This window comes from Aspergillus sclerotioniger (assembly GCF_003184525.1).
Source record: "Aspergillus sclerotioniger CBS 115572 chromosome Unknown BO94scaffold_36, whole genome shotgun sequence".
NCBI lineage: Eukaryota > Fungi > Ascomycota > Eurotiomycetes > Eurotiales > Aspergillaceae > Aspergillus > Aspergillus sclerotioniger.
Window position 1 is genome coordinate 223,419 of NW_020291026.1, and position 19,038 is coordinate 242,456.

At 51.9% G+C, this 19,038-nt stretch overlaps 7 protein-coding genes across 7 annotated transcripts; 3 read left to right on the forward strand and 4 right to left on the reverse strand.

Annotated features, from left to right (window-relative positions):
* Positions 1–3,019: 3,019 nt before the first annotated feature.
* Positions 3,020–4,289, reverse strand: derA (putative ER-associated proteolytic system protein Der1). Its single transcript, XM_025606483.1, has 2 exons — positions 3,897–4,289; positions 3,020–3,838 (listed from the first exon to the last, which is right to left on the reverse strand). The coding sequence occupies exons 1-2, from the start codon at positions 4,083–4,085 to the stop codon at positions 3,284–3,286; spliced, it is 744 nt and encodes a 247-aa protein (XP_025462959.1). The 5' UTR covers positions 4,086–4,289; the 3' UTR covers positions 3,020–3,283.
* A 569-nt stretch (positions 4,290–4,858) lies between these two features.
* On the forward strand, positions 4,859–5,472 carry BO94DRAFT_550382 (histone H3 family protein; the record flags this gene model as incomplete). The annotated part of the gene is made up of 2 exons (XM_025613492.1): positions 4,859–5,057; positions 5,126–5,472. 2 exons carry the CDS (start codon positions 4,859–4,861, stop codon positions 5,470–5,472), a joined length of 546 nt encoding a protein of 181 aa, XP_025462960.1.
* A 1,193-nt stretch (positions 5,473–6,665) lies between these two features.
* Positions 6,666–11,335, reverse strand: BO94DRAFT_560346 (uncharacterized protein; the record flags this gene model as incomplete). Its single annotated transcript, XM_025614144.1, has 7 exons — positions 6,666–7,507; positions 7,590–8,230; positions 8,281–8,396; positions 8,538–8,648; positions 8,720–9,704; positions 10,061–10,064; positions 10,135–11,335. The coding sequence occupies 7 exons, from the start codon at positions 11,333–11,335 to the stop codon at positions 6,666–6,668; spliced, it is 3,900 nt and encodes a 1,299-aa protein (XP_025462961.1).
* Positions 11,336–12,213: 878 nt separating this feature from the next.
* On the forward strand, positions 12,214–14,364 carry BO94DRAFT_539523 (putative hydrolase, alpha/beta fold family). The gene is made up of 6 exons (XM_025612715.1): positions 12,214–13,105; positions 13,163–13,320; positions 13,377–13,457; positions 13,516–13,639; positions 13,689–13,817; positions 13,869–14,364. The coding sequence occupies exons 1-6, from the start codon at positions 12,320–12,322 to the stop codon at positions 14,052–14,054; spliced, it is 1,464 nt and encodes a 487-aa protein (XP_025462962.1). The 5' UTR covers positions 12,214–12,319; the 3' UTR covers positions 14,055–14,364.
* loc1 lies at positions 14,065–15,138 on the reverse strand. Its single transcript, XM_025612716.1, has 3 exons — positions 14,644–15,138; positions 14,437–14,586; positions 14,065–14,359 (listed from the first exon to the last, which is right to left on the reverse strand). The coding sequence occupies exons 1-3, from the start codon at positions 14,929–14,931 to the stop codon at positions 14,234–14,236; spliced, it is 564 nt and encodes a 187-aa protein (XP_025462963.1). The 5' UTR covers positions 14,932–15,138; the 3' UTR covers positions 14,065–14,233.
* Positions 15,139–15,256: 118 nt separating this feature from the next.
* Positions 15,257–16,167, forward strand: BO94DRAFT_539525 (putative NADH-ubiquinone oxidoreductase B14 subunit). The gene is made up of 4 exons (XM_025612717.1): positions 15,257–15,419; positions 15,524–15,585; positions 15,755–15,901; positions 16,041–16,167. Exons 1-4 carry the CDS (start codon positions 15,377–15,379, stop codon positions 16,158–16,160), a joined length of 372 nt encoding a protein of 123 aa, XP_025462964.1. The 5' UTR covers positions 15,257–15,376; the 3' UTR covers positions 16,161–16,167.
* A 148-nt stretch (positions 16,168–16,315) lies between these two features.
* Positions 16,316–17,715, reverse strand: BO94DRAFT_569330 (DNA-directed RNA polymerase core subunit RPC19). Its single transcript, XM_025614732.1, has 5 exons — positions 17,458–17,715; positions 17,222–17,368; positions 17,075–17,166; positions 16,898–16,974; positions 16,316–16,810 (listed from the first exon to the last, which is right to left on the reverse strand). Exons 2-5 carry the CDS (start codon positions 17,336–17,338, stop codon positions 16,677–16,679), a joined length of 420 nt encoding a protein of 139 aa, XP_025462965.1. The 5' UTR covers positions 17,339–17,368; positions 17,458–17,715; the 3' UTR covers positions 16,316–16,676.
* Between the last annotated feature and the right edge of the window lie 1,323 nt (positions 17,716–19,038).

The window sequence follows — 19,038 nt, forward strand, 5'->3', positions numbered from 1 at the left end:
AAGGAGCAAATTCCCGACAATCGACGGGTGGGAATTGTTGGGGAAGGCCAGATGAAAAACAAACCCTATGTTTGCGACTAGCTGGTCTAAATCCATAGCGCAGCACGCTACGGAGTACGTCCAGACTTCAGAGTCCAAACGTAGATTCTTGATCCTAGACAGTGGGTGATAGTCGGTCTCAACCGCATAATTTATCAACTAGACAGGTACTAGTAGGTACTCCGTAGTCTGGATCCAATATCCATACTCCAAATCTCCCTTGAACCGTAGCCCCAGTACTAGAGACCGCACCACTGTCAAGACTCCAGACTGCATCTTAATTCTTAATTTATCTTCATCTATTTGGTACTTGAGGGATTACATTCCAGAACCCTGGATGCGAACCCACAGAACAACCAATCTCAATGAAACAGACCTGGCACAAACTCTCAGGTAGTAATTGTAAGTAGCTACTACTAGTGAAGTGCAGCAAAAATGTCCTGTGTGACACCGCAGCTGCAGCATCGCCGGCGATGATATGACAGTCCAATTTATTGGCAATGAACGGTTTGACAGGTTCTAACTTTGGACTGGGACACTGCGTCGAGACGCACAAGCCTAGTCTGCCGGACAGTATCCCAATGCATGATAAGCTGTGACAGCAGCAGCCTTCTTTGCGCAAACCCCTGTGTGATTGGACCACGAAATACGCATAGATATATTAATATAAACCCAGGTTTAGGACGACCAGGATGAAATCTGTCTGCCTTATCCTGCTCGTCTACGGAATACTAGATAGTAGGTAGTGAGTATCTACACAGTACATTCAAGCCAGTGTCTGATGCGGTTACCGAATAAGGCAGGTCCATTGCACAATGTACTGCGTCCATGACTCGGTGCAATGGATTGAACAAGCACCAAATGTGACAACAGTTTGATCTGATTTGCCATCATCATATCATATCAGTGTTCTCGCAGCAATGAGAGCAACGGCAGCGGGGCAGCCGAGAACACCGCCTCCTGGACTTCGTTCACAGCCAGCAGGCAGACGTGGAAAACAGTTTATCCAGAAGGCTTGTCTTGTCATCTGGGTATCTATAATCGGACCGCCGCTGACGAGTGACGAGTACGACAAGTTTAGCGGAGCGATTCGCCACACGATCTTCTCAGCATCCAGCCACACTGTCACCGTCGTGGCTGGGAGATTTGAGGCTGGGTGGAGGACATGTTACTCGCCGATCCTAATGTTCAATTGGGATTCTGCCGACACTCAATCGGCATCCCTTCGGTATGATTTACGAGTACGAGTTCGGAGACGGAGATCGGTGGTCGGTGGTCGGTGGTAAACCCGCCGACATTCTCCTGATTTTGGTGGGAACGGGCAAGTCGACCGGCTCCACAGATATCAGATTTGACAGATTAGGTGGGCTTGGGTGGGCTCGGACGTGGGGTCATCGTACTATGGTAACTGGTAAGTAACCATGTGAATTGTGAGGGTTCAACTTTCAAGGTTGAATTGAATTAGGGAACACTACGCAAGCCCATGCCAGGTACGACCTAGGTAGATATAGATAACATTGCCAAACAAGGTACGGGGTCGTTTGGATAGTCTCATGCGGCGAGGGTTGCCACTCCCCCCCCAACCGCCAAGAGGGGGCTGTTTCACAGTTTATCCGACCAGCACGAAACCGATTATCTATCCCCCAGAGGGGGCCAAGGTTAAAGTCTTAAAGAGAGATAAAGACTAAACTGGAAGAGACCTCGACGGTTAAAAAAAAAACCAGGGCCCTATCGGGATGCTTCCCAACCGCCAATCAGGTCCGCGAAACTGGCCAGATTGGCGCAGGAGAGAACCGACCCGAATGGGCGGCTGGCTTTGGGGGCCCATGTTCAGCTCCACTCCGGTGCAGGTCCGTAGGACCAGAATGCATGGCAACGACCCACGGTTGTCGAGGGCGTGCCAGATCCTTGTTCGCCAGTGGGCGATTTTAGCGACTGTCAGACGCGTGGATAACAGAAGGGGGGGGGGGTGGCTTAACCCTGGTTTGGTCTCAAGTTTCAAACCCCCTCCCCAAGGGTGAAGGGAGTCAAGGACAGACTCGGCGGTTCCCCGTCGCACGTCCTGTGCTACTCAGGCCTGGCCTGCATCTCGGCGTACTCGTATCCCTGCCGCCAACGGTATTGAGCCGAGTCTCTGATCGTGAACAATGCCCGGTTGAGTCGAGCGTTATAGCCTTAAAGGATTGTCATAAAATTCAAATATGGAGACCAAGCGCAGCCACCATGTTCAAAAATAGAAGCAGCGGCCCCGTTCTCCAATGAACAGAAGCATGGTCTGCCTGATATCATCATCAACCTTGTCTCGCAGGAGTCGCAGTTGGTGTGGCCATGTCAATCCCCGCCCCCACCAGACTGGTGATCTGTAAGTCGGATGAGGTCAGGACACCGCTTGCCCCGCGTATCGTCCAGGGCACAGAAGCAGCCACTTCAAAAGAGGGTCTTTTGATCAACAGCCATCAATCCTGTTGTCAACTTGTCCTACAAATACACAGTACGCAGGTCAAGGCGATGACCAGGATGCTAAAGGGGCTGTAAGATTAAGGTAGTATGATGATGTACTGCGGAGAATTACCCCAAATTCCAAGCGCACTCTGGATCTACGGACACGTGGGCCTCTCCCTTTCGAGTCACTGGTCTGGTACTCTGTAGGGCCCAACTCATCCCGCCCAGGCGCTCGCCCCTCTCCCTCATCGGAGGATCTGTCCGTGGGATCCATTTACCCCAAGCAAGGCATCACCGGGCTTAACTTGGGTTGAATGGTATCATTGCATCGATCATCGCGGTGTCTTTCCTTACAGAAGACGCCCTCTTGCCGGCCGACAATGTGTATACATCCATCTGACCACCCGCCAGGACTTGGAGATCTTCTCCATTCTTGAATATCTTCCCCGCACGCGATCTCAACTCCTCAAGTGGTTGGTGAAATAGGTTGTTCTGTCACTCGAAGATACTGCTTGAGACTGACAGCCTTTGCGATCATTTCTAGTCACCTCGAAAGGAGGCCGTAGCGCAAACAGCTGTTGCAACGTGGGGTCAAATGACGCCCCGGATCAGCCACCCAAATACCAACATAACCAGAAATGCCGCCGTAATCCTTGTTTATATCCTGACAATATTAAGTCTCATTCATTCGCGCGCGTCAGGCCTTGGAACAGATCACCCGCAGAATGATGGTTGCCGTTCCCTGGACGATTGCGCTGACAGTTCCGGGATGCCGTTTGACCACCCAGTTTGTGCAGATGGTTCATCGAACTTCAGGTGCAGCGGCAGCGGCAAAATCTCCGTTGACATTGGCAGCGTCCGTACCTCGGACTTCCCCGGGTCTCGTCTCAAACAACCGCACCCACCACATGGGGGGATCGAAAGGACGGTGGCCTCCATGCAGGGACGGGTATACGTCGTTGAAGAAGTACCAGACATGGCCCACGACGACACCACAAATCTCGTCTTTGGGCACAATTCCGTGGACGACCAGGCTGAAAGCCATTAGAACCCAGGGGAGATATGGGGCGGTGAAGACCAGCATGCCGAGGAAGCTCAGGCGGGTTTCTGGGTTGCGCCGACTCCAAATGTAGACCAGACTGGAAGAGAGGGCCGTGCCCAAGAATGGAAGGGAGAGGAAGGGCGAGAGGAGGAGGAGAGAGGCCATGGCGTAGAACAGGAGCCACGAGAAGTGGGCCGGCGATCGCCCCGACGACTCTTCAAGCAGGCGCGAGTATCGCTGCAAGAAGAATACATGGAATAGTAAGTCGAGATTCAGCGGTCCGAAGTATAGGAATGTCGTGAACAGACGCCAATACTGCGCGGAGGTCAGCTGCGTGATCTGAGGTACACCCTGGGGACTGAGTGCGACGCACCTGAGACTTGACATATACAGCGCGAAAGCTATAAAACAGCTGGAATGGGGTGAGGACGTGACATTGAACCAAGACCGAAGTGGCAACGGTGGCTGCTGTCCACCACCGAGTCACGGGGGGCATTTCATAGAACCATTGCTCCAGAGGGAACTGGCCAGCCTGCCCGCCGTTACCCCAGATGGCGGCCATGGTTTGTCTAGGTAGTTGGAATGGTCTTGGTGGTGGTTCAGTTGGCGGGAGAAAGGCGACCAAGAATTAGCGACGGCGAGTTTGGGTGTGTGGGTGGGTTTGCAGTTTGCTGAAGGTGATTGATAACGAGATGATGATGATTTTATGGGGGCCACCTTTGGCTGTTGGCTGTTGGCTGCTGGCTGCTGGCTGCTAAGAATCGCGGCCGAGTCGCCGAGCTCCAGCTGGCCTTTTGCCTCAGGCCGGTAACTGCCGTCACTCCCGTCACTCTACCGGAGTGATTGATGCCTGAGTCATGAATCATGTCAGCTGTCATTGACGTGCCGCACCCGCGCGCTTCAGTGCCAGAGGGACGCGCCACCACGCGTCTCAGCAAGAATTCGGGTGGCTGGGGACGAGTCCAGCAGTCCAGCACCACCCTAAGAGCTGAGAACTCAAAGGATAGATAGTGCGGCCACTGGATGGGTCTCTCCCGCATGCAAAATCCCCTTCTAACCCCCAACAACCACTGTGGTCTCGCATTGCAGGTTGGCACTCACTCCAGTGTTGGCAATCCATCGGTCGCCCTGAAAAATCCAAACAATCCCAACACATTCTTAGCCTCAGGTTGCCGGAGAACCAAAAGCCTCCGCACATCCCCTCTACACCGCGGGCACTTGAGTGTCATTGCCTCGCACTGCCCTACAGAGCTCTGTGAAGCTACCCCTCCTTGGTCCCTCTCTTCATTTCGACCTTGATCCGTCAATTCCTCGCCGGGCGCCCCAGCGATCAACATGCCTCCCAAGACTGGCCGCGGTCGCAGAGCAACGAACACGCCACGAAAATCAACAGGCAGCGACCGGGCGGCAGCAAGCGCTTCGAAAGCCGCTGCGACTACATCGCCATCCGCTTCCAAAGTGCGCAAGACCGCCAGACCATCCCGGGGGGGCAAGAAACCAGCCGGCAAGAAGCCCAGAGCGTCCGATGTCCAACGTGCGTACCACCGTAGCAATCAGCGCTCCCCTCCTACCTAAAGCGTACCAATCTTAACATACTCGCAGCTGGTGACCCTACCCCACAAGGACGTTCACGCCGCTACAAGTCTGGGACTGTGGCCCTTAAAGAGATCCGCAAGTACCAGCGTTCTTACGATCTCCTCATTTCAAAGCTCCCTTTCGCTCGGCTGGTCCGCGAGGTCGCGCTTGATCTGCTCCCTTCAGATGTAGGCTCCGAGCTGCGGTGGCAGTCGCATGCGATCCAGGCGCTCCAGGAAGCCGCCGAAGCTTTTCTTGTCCATCTGTTCGAGGATACCAATCTCTGCGCCATCCACGCCAAGCGCGTGACCATCATGCAGAAAGACATCCAACTGGCTCGGCGCATCCGCGGTGTCTGGGGTGGTCTTGGTTAAACACCAAAACCTTTTGTCATCAATGGGACGGAGAAGTCGCAAAAAATGAGGAAGAAAAGGAAAGAGAGGAGATCAAGTCAACCCAACCGAGCACAAAATCCAGATACTATCACCATATCATCCTCTACTCACGCTCTGATTTCTGACTTCTTCTCCCTTCCGATTTTATTATAATTGACCAGCGGGGGGGGAAGGGGGGAAGTCGTCATCTTTTTGTTGCCAATTGGTGTATAGGTTGCAGGCGTATGGAGAGTTCGGAGTCATTTATCGAATCCAAATCCGGAGACGAGCCGCGGGGTATCCTGTTTTGAGCCATTCCGTTGTTTCATTGCCCTTTTCATGCTTGTCTTTTCAACGCCGTCGGCTACAGGATCTGTCTGCGTGCGTGTATAGCAGTAATACACAGTTAATGTCCGCTGAATCGAACATAGTGTATGGGAAGTTGGAGTGGGGGTTTCTGATACATTTTACTTCCCATCCATCCATCTATCCACCTACTTACTATCTAATCATTGTGTATGTATGTGCCTGTATATCAATCATACCTGTGTTTGATGATGTATGTATGTACGTATGTAATGTAGAATGCACTTGACAATTAACCCCAAATGCACCACCATCCATTCCAAAGGCACAAACGTTGGTTGCCCATCATCCATTTCCACACAACAACAACAGCAAACATGCGATCTAAATATACTGAAAACCAGGTCCGGATCATATCACACCGCATCACATCGCCTTGCATCACATCACGTCCCTATAAACCCCCCCCCCGCACACGGACAGAGACACAGAGACACTCCCCTTTTATCAAAGTCAAGTACGCCGTATACACCCCCCGACAACGACGACGACAGCAACAACGGCATTGACAACGAGCCATACACCCAAACAGACAAGGCAGACAAGACAAACAAGACATGATATGATATGATATGATATAGCCCCACGCACATACAAACAGACAGCCCTAACATGGTATCATGAACGGAACTTCAGCCGCAAGAACAAGTACACGGTGATGAAGAAAGAAAAAAAAAAGTATAGAAAAGGAGGGGTGAAGAAGAAAGGAAAGGTAAGTGAAGTGGTGAAGAATTACAAGAGAGATGCTGGGGGCTACCCAGGTGGTAGTAGCAGCAGGAAGAAAGTTAGTTTGTGGGAGAGAGAGGGTGCAAGGATGCGAATGTTTGTTAAACAGGCCTTTTCAATGCCGACGGCAATCCCATCATTACACGATGTCCTTCTTCCCGAAAACCCTTGGCTTCTTCGTTCTTTCCTTGTCGTTCTAAGGTTTCGGCGAGCATCTCGTCGGTGACGCTGACCCAGAGGCGATCGTTGGCTTTCTTGGCCATTGCGCGGGCCGCTCGGGCGCTCTTCTCGGCTTGCTCGCCGACGACACCGCGGAAGTATTTCCAGCTCATGAAGGTTAGGGTCATGCACGTAATTTGACTGTTGCTGACAGCGGTGGCGGATTGAAGCGCTTGTTGGAGGTATTGTTTTGTCTGGATCGTGGACTCGGTCTGCACGGTGGCGCAGACGAGATAGTACGCTGCTTGTATGTACTTGTTGGGGCTGCCGGTGCAGAATGATTCCACCGTGGATAAGATGGCGGGCAGGTGGGGGTGAGATGGATGGTCAGGATCGCGAAGGATGAGGACGGTGTTCAGAGAGGCGAGGATGGCGATATCGCGACGTGGATCGTTGCGTGCGGTCTTGCTGAAGGTTGTAGACAGGGAAAGCAGCGGAGACTGGAAAACGTTCAGGGCTGCATTGAGGTCGCCGGTTGCTTGCGCAATGGCCCCCGTAGCGTACTCCATTAGGCATTCGATTGTATCGGGAAGCTGGTCGCCAAGCTCTTGGGCTTCGTGTCGAAGTTCTCTTAACGTCTTGCTGGCCAGCTCCCAGTCCGTGCGACCGCAGGCAAGGAACACTTGCTGGACAAGTAGGTTGCAATAGAGAGTCTTCCGCCACTGAACTCGCCTATTCGCATTGACCGCCGATTCGGTGATCTCTTGGGGCGCCTTGAAACTTCCTGCAATACGATCATTAGCCACGCGACGGGAGAACTTCATACCATGTCCGGCAGAGCCAGCTATACTAACCTTTCAGCATACGCGTGCCCTCCTGCAGGAACTTCTCTGCCTTGCGTCCATCATAGGAGTTCGTGCAACTCAGAGTTATAGAACTCAGGAAATAACAAAGTGCGTAGAGGTCGTGCTGAGGTAGCCAGTTAAAGCTTAGCAGTAGCGTGCCGCTCTGGACCTGAAGGATGTCCCCGGTGTCGATGGAAGACGGCCCAGCCGACTTGCCATTCAAGGGGATTGAGAATGACCCATCACCCCGCCAATTTGAGTCATTCAGCCTTTCATCCATCAGGTCTTGCATGACTTTGAGCTTCTGAGACGACTGGTTGGTATCATAGTCAAGCAGACTACAGCATATGTCGACAATCTGGATCAAGGTCGTGAGCTGTGGGATATGACGAAGCTCGTCATTGAGTTGGTGACTCCGTGCCATCGCTACTGCACGCTGAGCTTGCTCGATCGAGTCGAAACCAGATCCTTGCTGAAGATGTGCGAGAGCTTCGATTATCGCAGACATAGCTGAAACAGCCTTGTCACCGTTGCGGCTGGCCATAGTGGCGATTTTTTGGAGATGTTGTAGTGCCGACACTGAATCTTGATGGGCTGATGAGGATAGGGAAAGAGACACCCGAAGAAAACGAAAAGCATACTCCCACGCGGAGTGGCGATATCTGTCGAGTTCAGCATGCAAGACAGACAGAAAGTCAAAGGCGGTACCTACGCTTCGACGTCTTGAATCATCCCATCGACAGCTTTCAATGAGGCCTTCGGGTTGGTTTTATACAGCATTCGCGCCAAAAGATGTTGCATACTATATTTCAAATCCAGCATTCGATTCTGCGTTTGGTCAGCTCCTTCTATCGAATTATCGATCCACAACTAGAGGATGGCCAAACATGACTTACCCGCTCGCAAAGGTCAATCTATTCAATTCAGTCAGTAACAACACTAGGATAGCAGCCTTGGGTAAGAACTTACACCTTTGCTCAATGCTGTCTCCGCTTCAAGGTCATTATCCGTTTCCTCGAATAATATCCGGGCATATCGTAATCGGACAAGAGCTTCGACCCGAGGCTGTAGTCTCCAATTCTGCCCCATTTCAATGAGTATCACCAGAACTTACGGCTCCGGAAGTGAAGGACCAAAAAGTCCTGACGTACCTTGAGAACGGCTTCCAAGCAGCCAAGGCCCGTTGCAACTAATTTGTAATATTCATCCATTTCCATCTCCCGCCTCAACAACGCCACCAGGGTCCCATGGCTGTGAGCTGCATTCAGATACTCATCAGCCATAGCCAACAGCAACACTTGATAGTCAATCGGCGAGCCTGTTGACTTTTGAGTGGGTTTTTGGCCGGTTTGACGCTGCGCCTGTTTCTTAGGAGGCTGACGCTGCGTCTTCTGCTGTACGTCCGGGGTGGGAGCTGGGATCAACACCTGGACGGGCTTGGGGGATGGCGCTGGAGGAGTTTGAACGATGGGTTTAGCGACGACAGGTTTGGCGACGACGGGCTTAGCGGCAACAAGCTTAGCAGCAATCGGTTTCGCAGCCGGGGCAGGAACTGGAGAGGCAGCAGCAGGTGGCACATGAACTGTTGGCGTGGTAGATGTCGGTGGAGTGTATGTATTGTTAGGTTGATTCCCTTGATTCGGACTGGGAGCGGCGTAGTACGTTGATTGAGCGGGGGTAGACGAAGTAGGGAGGACGGGGGAGCGACTGTTGCCTGCAACAGACACGGCTGGTTGTGCAGCATATTGGGACGGACTATTAGTGAACTGGGGAGGCGAAGCTGAAGCAAGAGGCGGTGGGTTGAACAGATCGGACGGATTCACATATTGCTGTTGCGGCTGCTGGGGTGGAGGTGCAGGTGGTTGCTGCTGCTGCTGGGGGTTGTATGTCTGCGCGTAAGCAGGATACGCCGGAATCATGACCTGGGGATAAACCACCGGCTTCCCATATTGATATGGCGAAGCGCTCGTGTTGACATTGCCGTTGTACAGTAGCTGCTGCGGGTGGATGGTCTGCTGGTGATGCGGCAGATTGGGGGGTTGCTGCAAGTACTGCGAAGGATATTGGCCGTTATGGGGTGGTGGGTAGCTCATCGCCCCAGAACGCAGACAATGCTCATCAATCCGCTGCGCTCTACTATGCCCGGGAAGTATATATAACGAGACGACGAGGATGCTGCTTCGAATGCTTCGCTTCTTGTTCCTCTTGAATCGCGCCGCCTTTTCCGTTTCCGCGTCGGGTCGGAGAAACCCCCGGGCGGTCAGGTGAGGCGGGATCAGGTGAGGGCCCGAGGGACGAACCATGGACTGGGCATTATTATTCTTCTAGTTGGATTCTATCTATCCAGTATCTCTAGATACTGACTAATGTGCATGGGTGGAAATACGTATATTTATTCATCATTATATGAAACAACAGGCAACCCATCAACACAGCCTCCAAGCCCCAAGTTTATCAGCCCCAAATTGCTTGCAACAACGCCGGAATTCAACCCGTCTATCTAGCACACGTCACACACGTGAAATTCGTAACAGCAACATCCATGCCCATCAATCCTAGATCATACTGATCGAGGAATACAACTGATTCATCGACTGATCTTGTATGGCGGGATCGAGAATATTCATCTCCAACGCTGGCGCCTCTTCAAGGGCTGGATGTTCCCGGATCGTCCACGGGCAGAGCTCACTGCAGTTGGCGACATCTATTAAATTCTCCGCAGGATGGATCCGTTGCGCTGCCCACGTCTGATCGGGGACAGGCCCAGAGCCTCCAAGGCACCGTTCCGTCCAAAAATGGTACGTTGCTTGCCCCGTCTCCTCGTCCAGCTGACTTGGTTGTTTGCGAGGACACCTCAACGAGGCATTGCACGTATTGCATATCGATATTCGATTGCAAGATGCGCAGTGACTGTCATATAGCCGACAGAGGGTAGTTTGGCAGACACTGGAAAGCCACAGGTCGACGGATCGATGGGCACAACCAAAACGTGGCGTCATGTGCTCTTCCCTACCGAGCTGGCCAGAACCTGTCCGCAAGCGGTACTCTGTCTTGATCTTCAACTGGCCCTCTTCATCCAATTCAGGATAGATCTCTATATCCAGCTGCGTTGATCCATAGTTCTCAGTGCAATTATGCCAGCAGAAGCGCTGCTGCTTTATACTGGCGCCGAATTGCATCGCCAGGGCCGTCATCGATCTCTCGCGTGTCTTCAGAAGTTTAACCAACTCCATCTTGTCATGGAAAGTCAACTTCTTGCAGGGACATAAGTCTACTATGCCCGCCGAGCTTCCTAGGTTACACGACCTCTCCTCCGGCTTTCCTTTCAGCTCTCGCACGGGGAATGAGTTCCGTGGATGGAGCTTCAAACATCGAGAACAAGCCCGCCACCTGTTGTCCTCTAGCAAGTTTATGAACTGCCAACGTGGGGTGACGAAGTTGTGTGTATTTCGATAATGGTGGAATAATGGCGCAAAGTCTCGACTGAAATGGAGGGTTTCGGCTCCCAGGATAGGTCCGCATATCGAATAGAGCCGTTTACAGGTCAACGCCAGACATGCCTCGGGCAACACAGACAAATGAGAAATGATCTCGAGAAGCAGCTCTGTTGGTAGCGCAAGGAGATAGCAATTCCTGTCGCTGTCCGTTTCTCCAGCCTTTCCTTCCAATTGGCTTTTCGTCCAGCGGTTCATCTTGGCGATGGATCTCAACCTTTCCCCGGCCCGGCGGAAACTAAGTCCCATATCGACTGGCAGATCGGGCTTCATTTTATTGGTTGGAATGGTAAGGGGTGTCTTCGTCAAATTATTCAGCCCACCGATGCATTCGTGCTATCGTCTATCGTCAAAACTCCAATGCTTCGGAAGTGGGATGAGTACCAGCTCGTCTTCTAGACCGAGGGCATCATGGTGTTCTAAAAGAGATAACTGAAAGCGAGCCACATGATAAGAGAACCGTCAAGAGGGAAACGGAAGGGAGGGCCTTTTGACCTTCAAGTAGGACCCCTAAAGGCTGTCGCTTCGCACGCAAACGGAGCACGCGCCTGGGTCACAGCGTAGTAGAAGCCGTCAGGATTACATACAACCGATGGGTCTTTGTTGAACCAAAGAGTAGAAGGCCGATTGTCTAATTAATCGCCTTATTGGAAACTGCATCCAAGCAGTCTAGCGTTCTAGACTGCCATGGTGTTAATTCTTCGAGAACTTTCACCCGACTGGGGAAAGGCCAAGGGAAGTCTATGATGCTATCGGATCAACGCCTACACTGAGCTTCCGCAACCGGGTCTCGGTTTACCGCATCGATCTGGCAACGACCCGCACACCCACCCGCAGGAATGTCCATGATTCTAAAATTGAGCCGTCAGTTGCAACACAGTCCGCTGGTACAAGAAGTCAGGGTGGGATGAAAGATGCAACATCAAGTGACGTCGTTGGGAGGCCCCATGATCGATCGGGGGATCGTGGCTGAGTCAGCCGGAACCGCTGGCTGGCTCTCTGATTGGCTGGCTGGTGGATCGGCGTGATAAGGCGGCCGATAAGCCGATAAGGGACGCCTTACCCAAAGAGGCAATGAAGCCGAGGCCCATGAGAATTACTCGATGTTGAGCCTTCCAGGCAGGCCAGGGGTGGTTCTGGTTCTCTTTCCCTTTCTCTCTTCGAGAATGGGGCTCGGAGAGATATAGCAGGCTAGTTCTGGGATCTCGAGACTTCTAGGTTGCTGTTTTAGTTGTTCAAACGAAAGAAAAGCCTCCAATGTCATCTGTCGAGACTCCCGCCAGTCTACTACTAAGTTCGTTGTCCATACCGCTCCTTATTGCGGGCCTGCTGGTGATGGGCTTGTTCTCTTGGATCCGCCCTAATGGCCGGATCGCATACTATCATGCGAAAGATAACAATCTCCTGCTAGCCAAGAAATCCGGGAAGTCAGGGTCCAAGGGGCAAGTGACGCTGGTGGATCTCTGTCACACTGCGACCCCGGAAACATGCCAGCTGAATCCTTTCCTCTTCAACGGCCATCTCCAGACCGCCTGGACAACTGTGGTCTTTGATAATGTTCCGGTATACTACAAGCGTTGGATGTTTGAAGCCGACAACCCGGTGTTCACTGGACATTTTGCGATAGATTTTGTGGTAGATCCATACGAGCCGTCTAGCGACGCCCACGCGACAGATAGCCAGAGGAAATATACCCAGCCATCAGGGCTTCCCGAGCGGACCTCATTCTTTTCGGAGGACGAATATGCTGCGCTTCCCTCGGATGATACGAAGCCTATGCTCGTGGTCCTCCATGGCCTGAGCGGTGGGTCACATGAACTCTACCTGCGCCATGTGATTGCGCCCCTTATCAAGGATCAGACCTGGGAGGCTTGCGTCGTCAACTCCAGAGGATGTTCAAGAACTAAGATTACAACCGGGGTGCTTTACAATGCCCGCGCTACGTGGGATATTCGTCAAGCTGTCAAGTGGCTGCGGAAGACATTTCCTAATCGCCCTCTCTTCGGAATTGGCTTCTCGCTCGGCGCGAATATTATGGCTAACGTAAGTTTTCCATCCGGATCAAAAAAGCTGCCGCTTGGATGACTGACGATTGTAAAGTACTTGGGCGAGGAAGGTGATGCCTGCGAGTTAACGGCAGCAGTCCTCTGTGCTAGCCCTTGGAACCTGGAGATTGGCTCGATGAACTTGCAAAGCACCTTCGCCGGTCGCCAGTATAGTAAAGTGATGGGTACGAGCATGAGGGCATTGTTCGAACAGTAAGTGGTATTCTCTTAGACATCATGGTGTATCGCATCTCACTCTATACCGTCAGGCATGTTGAACAGGTTTCCAAGAACCCCCGAATAGATGTTGATGCAATCAGGAATATCACTTACTTGCACGAATTTGATCGGTAAGGCATCGCTCTAGACATGTCTTATATATCAGAGTTTTGACTTTAGCCATGGCAGAGCTTTGCAATGTGCCACATGGGGCTACCCAACTGAGGGTAGCTATTATCGCGATGCTACTTCCACCGATGCTATGCTCAACATCAAGATTCCCTTTTTCGTCATCCAGGCTGAAGACGACCCGGTAAGCCTGGTTTTTCAACTACGGAGTCATATACACTAACCTGGAGCAGATTGCCACTGCTAAAGCATTGCCATTCCAGGAGATAACTAAAACCCCGTACGGTGTGATGATGACCACCTCCTGGGGTGGCCACCTTGGTTGGTTTGAATTTGGTGGTGGTAGGTGGTTTGTAAAGCCGGTACGTGAAAGCCATCTGCCTAACCCTATGTACATCAGCTGACTGATCCAGGTGCTGAATTTTCTGAACCTTATGACGAAGGAGGTTGACCTCACTATCCCCTTCGAAGTCGAGGACCCCGAGAATGTTCCCGGTCGAGTTGCCCACCATTCAGGGCCAGACAAGGACCACGACACGACCCCGAAGCCGGAATTCAACCCTACGCTACGCAGGCTTGTCATGCAGCTCAAGCCGTAGAGTTGCGATCGCACTACCGATGTCCTCCTGATAAGAGGACCGGCGCTTCATCTGGAGAGAAGCTCATCATGAGTGTCATGCACGCCATTGTTTTCGAAGACATAGACCAGTATAAACGCCAGAGACCCATCTAACTACATAGACCCGGTATAGACAGAATTACTTTTGTACATAAAATCTCAAGCAAACGCAACGCTTTTCTTCTTTCCCTTCGGTTTGGACGACTCCTTGGACGGGGCATCGCTTGTTTGGCTCGAGTCGCCCTTGTGCTTGCGTTTTTGACGGATTGACTGTTTTACCTCGTCCTGTTCCGACCAAACAAATTAGCAATCCACATATAGTTCTTCAACAGGGATTGAAGACCCAAGGCCGTTGTACGTACCAGTTTAGACTTCTTCTCCGCCTGTCTAGCCTCGGCTTCCTTTCTCTTTGCCTCTCGGATCTCCTCCAACTGGCGAGCCTTCATCATCTTGGATTCAATTTGTCCTTCCTTCTCCGCGTTAACCATAGCGAGGATGGTCATCATTCCCTCCTGTCGCAACATTATTAGCAATGCGACCGACAAGTCAAAGATAAAAGGTGCACCCACCGCATCGTCCACGAAAGTCTTTCCCTTCTTCTTGCCCTTGGGCTTCACCACACCGACGGGGGTGATCTGGTTTAGCTGGGGCAGACCCAGTTCCGCCTCAGTGTATTCTCTCTTCTTGGTCTTCTTCAACTGGCTGGCCTCTGTGCGCGCCTTCGACTTGACTTCCTTCGGAGGCGGGCGCTTGAAATTCTTCTTGTTCACTTTGGATCCGGACGAGAGAGGATTGCTCTTCTTCGCATCACCCTTGACGGAGGTCTTGCCTTTGGCAGAACCCTTGGTCGGCGCCATTGCTTCGGTTTAACGCTGCGTTGATATGGAGGGTATCGCAAGAGGGACGAAAATCTGGATTACAGACGAACAGCGGTGGGAGCGGAGAAACAGGCCACAGAAACCCAGTCGCCTAGACAGCACAGCTGACAACAAGCGTCAATAAATAAAAATCAACGAGATGCAACAGACCACAGCCGAAGAAAAGAGTTGAACGTGAAGCCCCGGACCCTCCACGAGCACGCCGCCGGGAGAGAAATTTTTTGAAACGGGCAGGCGGTGAGAAGGCAGCGGGAGGGATGCGAATTGCGAGTTGCGAAGGCCTTCTTCCATCGTCACGCTAACTCAGGCCCCGAAAGGTTGGACCATCGACTTCCTTCTTCCCATTCGCTCCCCCGCGCTCCTTTCCCTCTCTCCCCCCCATCCAGTGTGCCATTGTCGAGCGTCTACCCCGGCCGCATTCAAGATGACCATCAACCCGACCTTCCTTGCGCAGCGCACGCGCTCCTGTACGTCTCTCCCCCTCCCAGGCCCTATCCGGCGGTCCGACCTTTAGAAATTGCCGCGACGTCAATGGCCGGAATCACGAGCTGACCTTTCTCGCCTTGTGCAGCTGCCAACTGGGGCGATGCGAAGCGTCGTGTCCTCAAGACCTATAGGGAATGGCTTAGAGCGGTCAGTGATCCTTAGCATGTCGAATTGCTTTCTATCCAATGCCCCCGTTGCTTGCTGGCCTACTGGTGTGCACCTTCGCGCCTACCAGAACCTGTGACGGAAGCAACATATCACTCACCAAGCACAAGACAACCAGACTAACATTGACCCTACCATTGAAACACTCTAGTCCCCCGAGATTCAGACCATGTACTCTCTGAACATGCCCGTCTCTGTTATCCGGACCAAGATCCGCCAGGAATTCGAGAAGCACCGCTACGTCCAGCAGCTGAATGTCGTCGATGTGCTGCTGTATCAGAGCCACTCTGAGTTCCAGGTGAGTCCACACTTGGACCATGTTGGAATTGGAGCTATAGCGGTCAATGACATGCTGTCTGCGTCGACCTACCAAACATGCCTGAAACATATCTTATCGATATACATGACGGACATACTAACCAATGCGCATTGTCCAGGAAACCCTCAACTACTGGAAGCAGCTGTCGCATGTGATGAAGTACTTCCGGCCCGAGGAGGAGCCCGGTGCTCGCCTCCCCCCCAACTTCATCTCGGGTTTCTTGGAAGGTCGCAATTGATTGTCATTTATCATACCTCGTATTATCTTCTTCCGTTATCCTTAGCATTGAAAGTTCTATTACGGCTCTGGGGGCTCTGGGGCTGTGATGCCGATAGAGTGTTATGTAAATATTGTCGGATCAATGGTTTTGCTCTATGGTGTAGATTGTAGACTGGCTGTATGCATGTGCGGTTATTTGCACTGCAATAGGTTTATGCCGTGTAGGTTAGACCACTAGTAGCTATCGTATACAGCCTAACCAGATACATACGAAGCCCCAACACAGCAGCAATATACTGTAAGTAAACCCCCTCAATACGTACCCGGCCCCATCTATACATACCTATACCCAAGTATGCAATTCATCCGTCCACCTCTTTCAAGGAACCCATCAGCACTCATGGCAATCAGCTCAACAGCAAAAGGGAGAAGCAAAAAAAGGTATACTTTTCTAATCAAACGCCAACCCATAATACCAATACACAAGCCACAAACCACAAATATACATGACCCCACCATCTATTTATTTATCCACCTACGCCTCCATCCGATCTGCCTGGGAAGCATTGAACGCATCCCGCGAGGTGGTGAACTTGTCCGTCACAACATCACACAGATCCATGAGCGTATCAAGACCCTTTTCCAGGGCTTCAGTTGCGGTGGTTGTGTCTGTACCCATATTATATACTGTTAGTTTTGATGTATTTTAAATAGTATGCCCAAGTAGGGTTGAGATTAATATTGGGTAAAACTGACCATAAGTCTGAATACGCAAGTTCATCTTCATTTCAGAAGGGTGAGGGATGGTGTAGCCGCAGAATTCGACTTCGGGGCTAATGACACTCCGTTAGTATTTATCATCCAACTGGCCATTCTTATCCCGGAGGTACAGGGCATGTAGAGGAAGACAGTGGGGGGGGGGGGGGGACGCACTTCTTCATAATCGCATACCGCAGCGCATTTCCCAGAGTATGGCCCTCTCCCTCGAACTGGAATGAGGCCGCTGTGTCAGAGGCGCCGGGCAACTGGTGAGAAATAGTTAGTTGGAATTGGGCAATCGATGGTATATGGGAGACGCACAACGACGATGCGCTTCTCGTCGAGCTCGAGAACATCGGTCTGCTCCTCTTGCTCTTGGGGGGCGGAGGCGTCCAGCATGGACTGGTCTTGTTCTTCGGAGTGGACGGAGGCGGGCATGGTGGGTGGTGAGTTTGGTTGGTGGGGTGACTGAGTGCGAAGTCAGTTTATTCCCTGGGAAATATGGAATCGGAGCGCAGGTTCTTGCTCGAGCAGGGGAGGTGGAGGGAAGTATATACCGAGTGTATGTTGTTGGAGGGGCGGAGGGACAGGCGCGGGGTGCGGGTCACGGATCCGGGGTGACTGAGGAGGTTATTCGAAGAGAAGTGGTTCTCGGTTGGTCGAGAAGAGGTAATTGAGCTCTTGTGGCGATTTGCAGGCGTGGAATTTCGCAATCAACTGATGCTCGACGCTCGTGAGGAGAAAAATGCGAAAAACGGTTATCGATATCTGACCGCCTTCGGAGGAGAGGATTCTCACCGCCTTCCGGTTTGTGCTTGGGTTGGTGGTCGCGCTGTTGGCTGGCTTCTACGGAGTACTAGTACTACTGTAAGTGACTGGTACGGCTTGACAGTTCATTGTTGACAGCTGAGCGCGCGTGACTCAATTGCGTATGATCCAGGATGGCTACTTCTGGGGGTATCTTTGAATGGCCGTAGGAGACCGACATCTCCTATTCAAGCTCTCTGCATGACTGTTCATCCGTCTTTGTCCTGGTACTTGAACTGCAGGATACGTACAGACCGTGTGACGACCGACCGAACCAGCCAGGCTATCTACATATCTGGCCGTGACATCGCATCCAGACTGTCAAACATCAGACACACACTGTATCTATGATCTACCACTATGCACACCCTTGTGTAACGGTGGCTTTGTTCTCTGCCGGGCGTGGAGCTTGTCCTGCCGAATAGGACATGCATCCTACTTGACAGGCGTGCTACAGGACTCCGTATAGAGAACACTGCAGGTCATCCTTGGACAGAATCCAATGTATCCGGATTGATTTGGTCTTGACCCGCCTTTACTAAGACTACTATTTCTTGCGAGAGAGCTGGGTTTCTATAAATACGACGGGGGGATGTGTGTGATAGTGTGATAGTGTGATAGTATGTTAAATGTCCGGTCCCAAGAGTACAGAGACATGATGTTGATGCAACGCAGTCCAGTCGGGTGTAATAATGATCCAAAATAATCCCCGATCGATAGTCCTAATTACTACGTAAGATACCCCCAATAATAAGAACAGTAAAATAAGCGACCGGGGACGGGCTCCGTCCGCCATTATGATTGTTGCTATTATTGTTGAGTATTAGCGATATCTTATTGCGATCGACCAGACACTATATCGCTTGCCTTGGGAGCAGGAAGCACACACCCCCTCTGCCCACATGGGAGAACCAATATTAGCAACAGGGCCGTGCAGAGCGCGCCGTTGAGACTAGATCCAGGCTTTAAGTCTTAACATGGGGTGTTATTCTCATCCACTCTGCAACCGGGTGGATGATGTGAATGTGATGTGGCCGCTTAGATATGCAGTACTCCGTAATCACCGTGATATTAAACTATTTCCTTGGCACTGATAGCAGCAGCAGAAGATACGGAGGCTCGGATATGCTGTGGATGGGACAGATATGGGATGTCCTCGGAGATAGTCGTTGTACGGATGCCGTTCTTAATCACCATTACGGAGCATCTAATGACGAGCGGGATGGCGTGGACGGAATACGTACTATGGAGAGGTGATCTTGTATGGATCAGGGGAACGCTCTCTCTGGATTGCCGATGGCGTGGCTGTCGGCAGCACATTCGAGGAGTAT

What these genes read in the sequence shown, in the direction of transcription:
- derA (XM_025606483.1), bottom strand. Translation starts at nt 4,085, where the DNA reads ATGGCCGCCATCTGGGGTAACGGCGGGCAGGCTGGCCAGTTCCCTCTG. An exon ending in CTGTATATGTCAAGTCTCAG is followed by an intron (nt 3,839 to 3,896) that starts GTGCGTCGCACT and finishes ACCTCCGCGCAG; the next exon opens with TATTGGCGTCTGTTCACGAC.
- BO94DRAFT_539523 (XM_025612715.1), top strand. Translation starts at nt 12,320, where the DNA reads ATGTCATCTGTCGAGACTCCCGCCAGTCTACTACTAAGTTCGTTGTCC. An exon ending in GCGCGAATATTATGGCTAAC is followed by an intron (nt 13,106 to 13,162) that starts GTAAGTTTTCCA and finishes ACGATTGTAAAG; the next exon opens with TACTTGGGCGAGGAAGGTGA. An exon ending in TCCAGGCTGAAGACGACCCG is followed by an intron (nt 13,640 to 13,688) that starts GTAAGCCTGGTT and finishes AACCTGGAGCAG; the next exon opens with ATTGCCACTGCTAAAGCATT.
- loc1 (XM_025612716.1), bottom strand. Translation starts at nt 14,931, where the DNA reads ATGGCGCCGACCAAGGGTTCTGCCAAAGGCAAGACCTCCGTCAAGGGT. An exon ending in AGACTTTCGTGGACGATGCG is followed by an intron (nt 14,587 to 14,643) that starts GTGGGTGCACCT and finishes ATGTTGCGACAG; the next exon opens with GAGGGAATGATGACCATCCT. An exon ending in CGGAGAAGAAGTCTAAACTG is followed by an intron (nt 14,360 to 14,436) that starts GTACGTACAACG and finishes TGGTCGGAACAG; the next exon opens with GACGAGGTAAAACAGTCAAT.
- BO94DRAFT_539525 (XM_025612717.1), top strand. Translation starts at nt 15,377, where the DNA reads ATGACCATCAACCCGACCTTCCTTGCGCAGCGCACGCGCTCCT. An exon ending in TGCGCAGCGCACGCGCTCCT is followed by an intron (nt 15,420 to 15,523) that starts GTACGTCTCTCC and finishes CGCCTTGTGCAG; the next exon opens with CTGCCAACTGGGGCGATGCG. An exon ending in ATAGGGAATGGCTTAGAGCG is followed by an intron (nt 15,586 to 15,754) that starts GTCAGTGATCCT and finishes GAAACACTCTAG; the next exon opens with TCCCCCGAGATTCAGACCAT.
- BO94DRAFT_569330 (XM_025614732.1), bottom strand. Translation starts at nt 17,338, where the DNA reads ATGCCCGCCTCCGTCCACTCCGAAGAACAAGACCAGTCCATGCTGGAC. An exon ending in CGGTATGCGATTATGAAGAA is followed by an intron (nt 16,975 to 17,074) that starts GTGCGTCCCCCC and finishes GAGTGTCATTAG; the next exon opens with CCCCGAAGTCGAATTCTGCG. An exon ending in CTTGCGTATTCAGACTTATG is followed by an intron (nt 16,811 to 16,897) that starts GTCAGTTTTACC and finishes ATATGGGTACAG; the next exon opens with ACACAACCACCGCAACTGAA.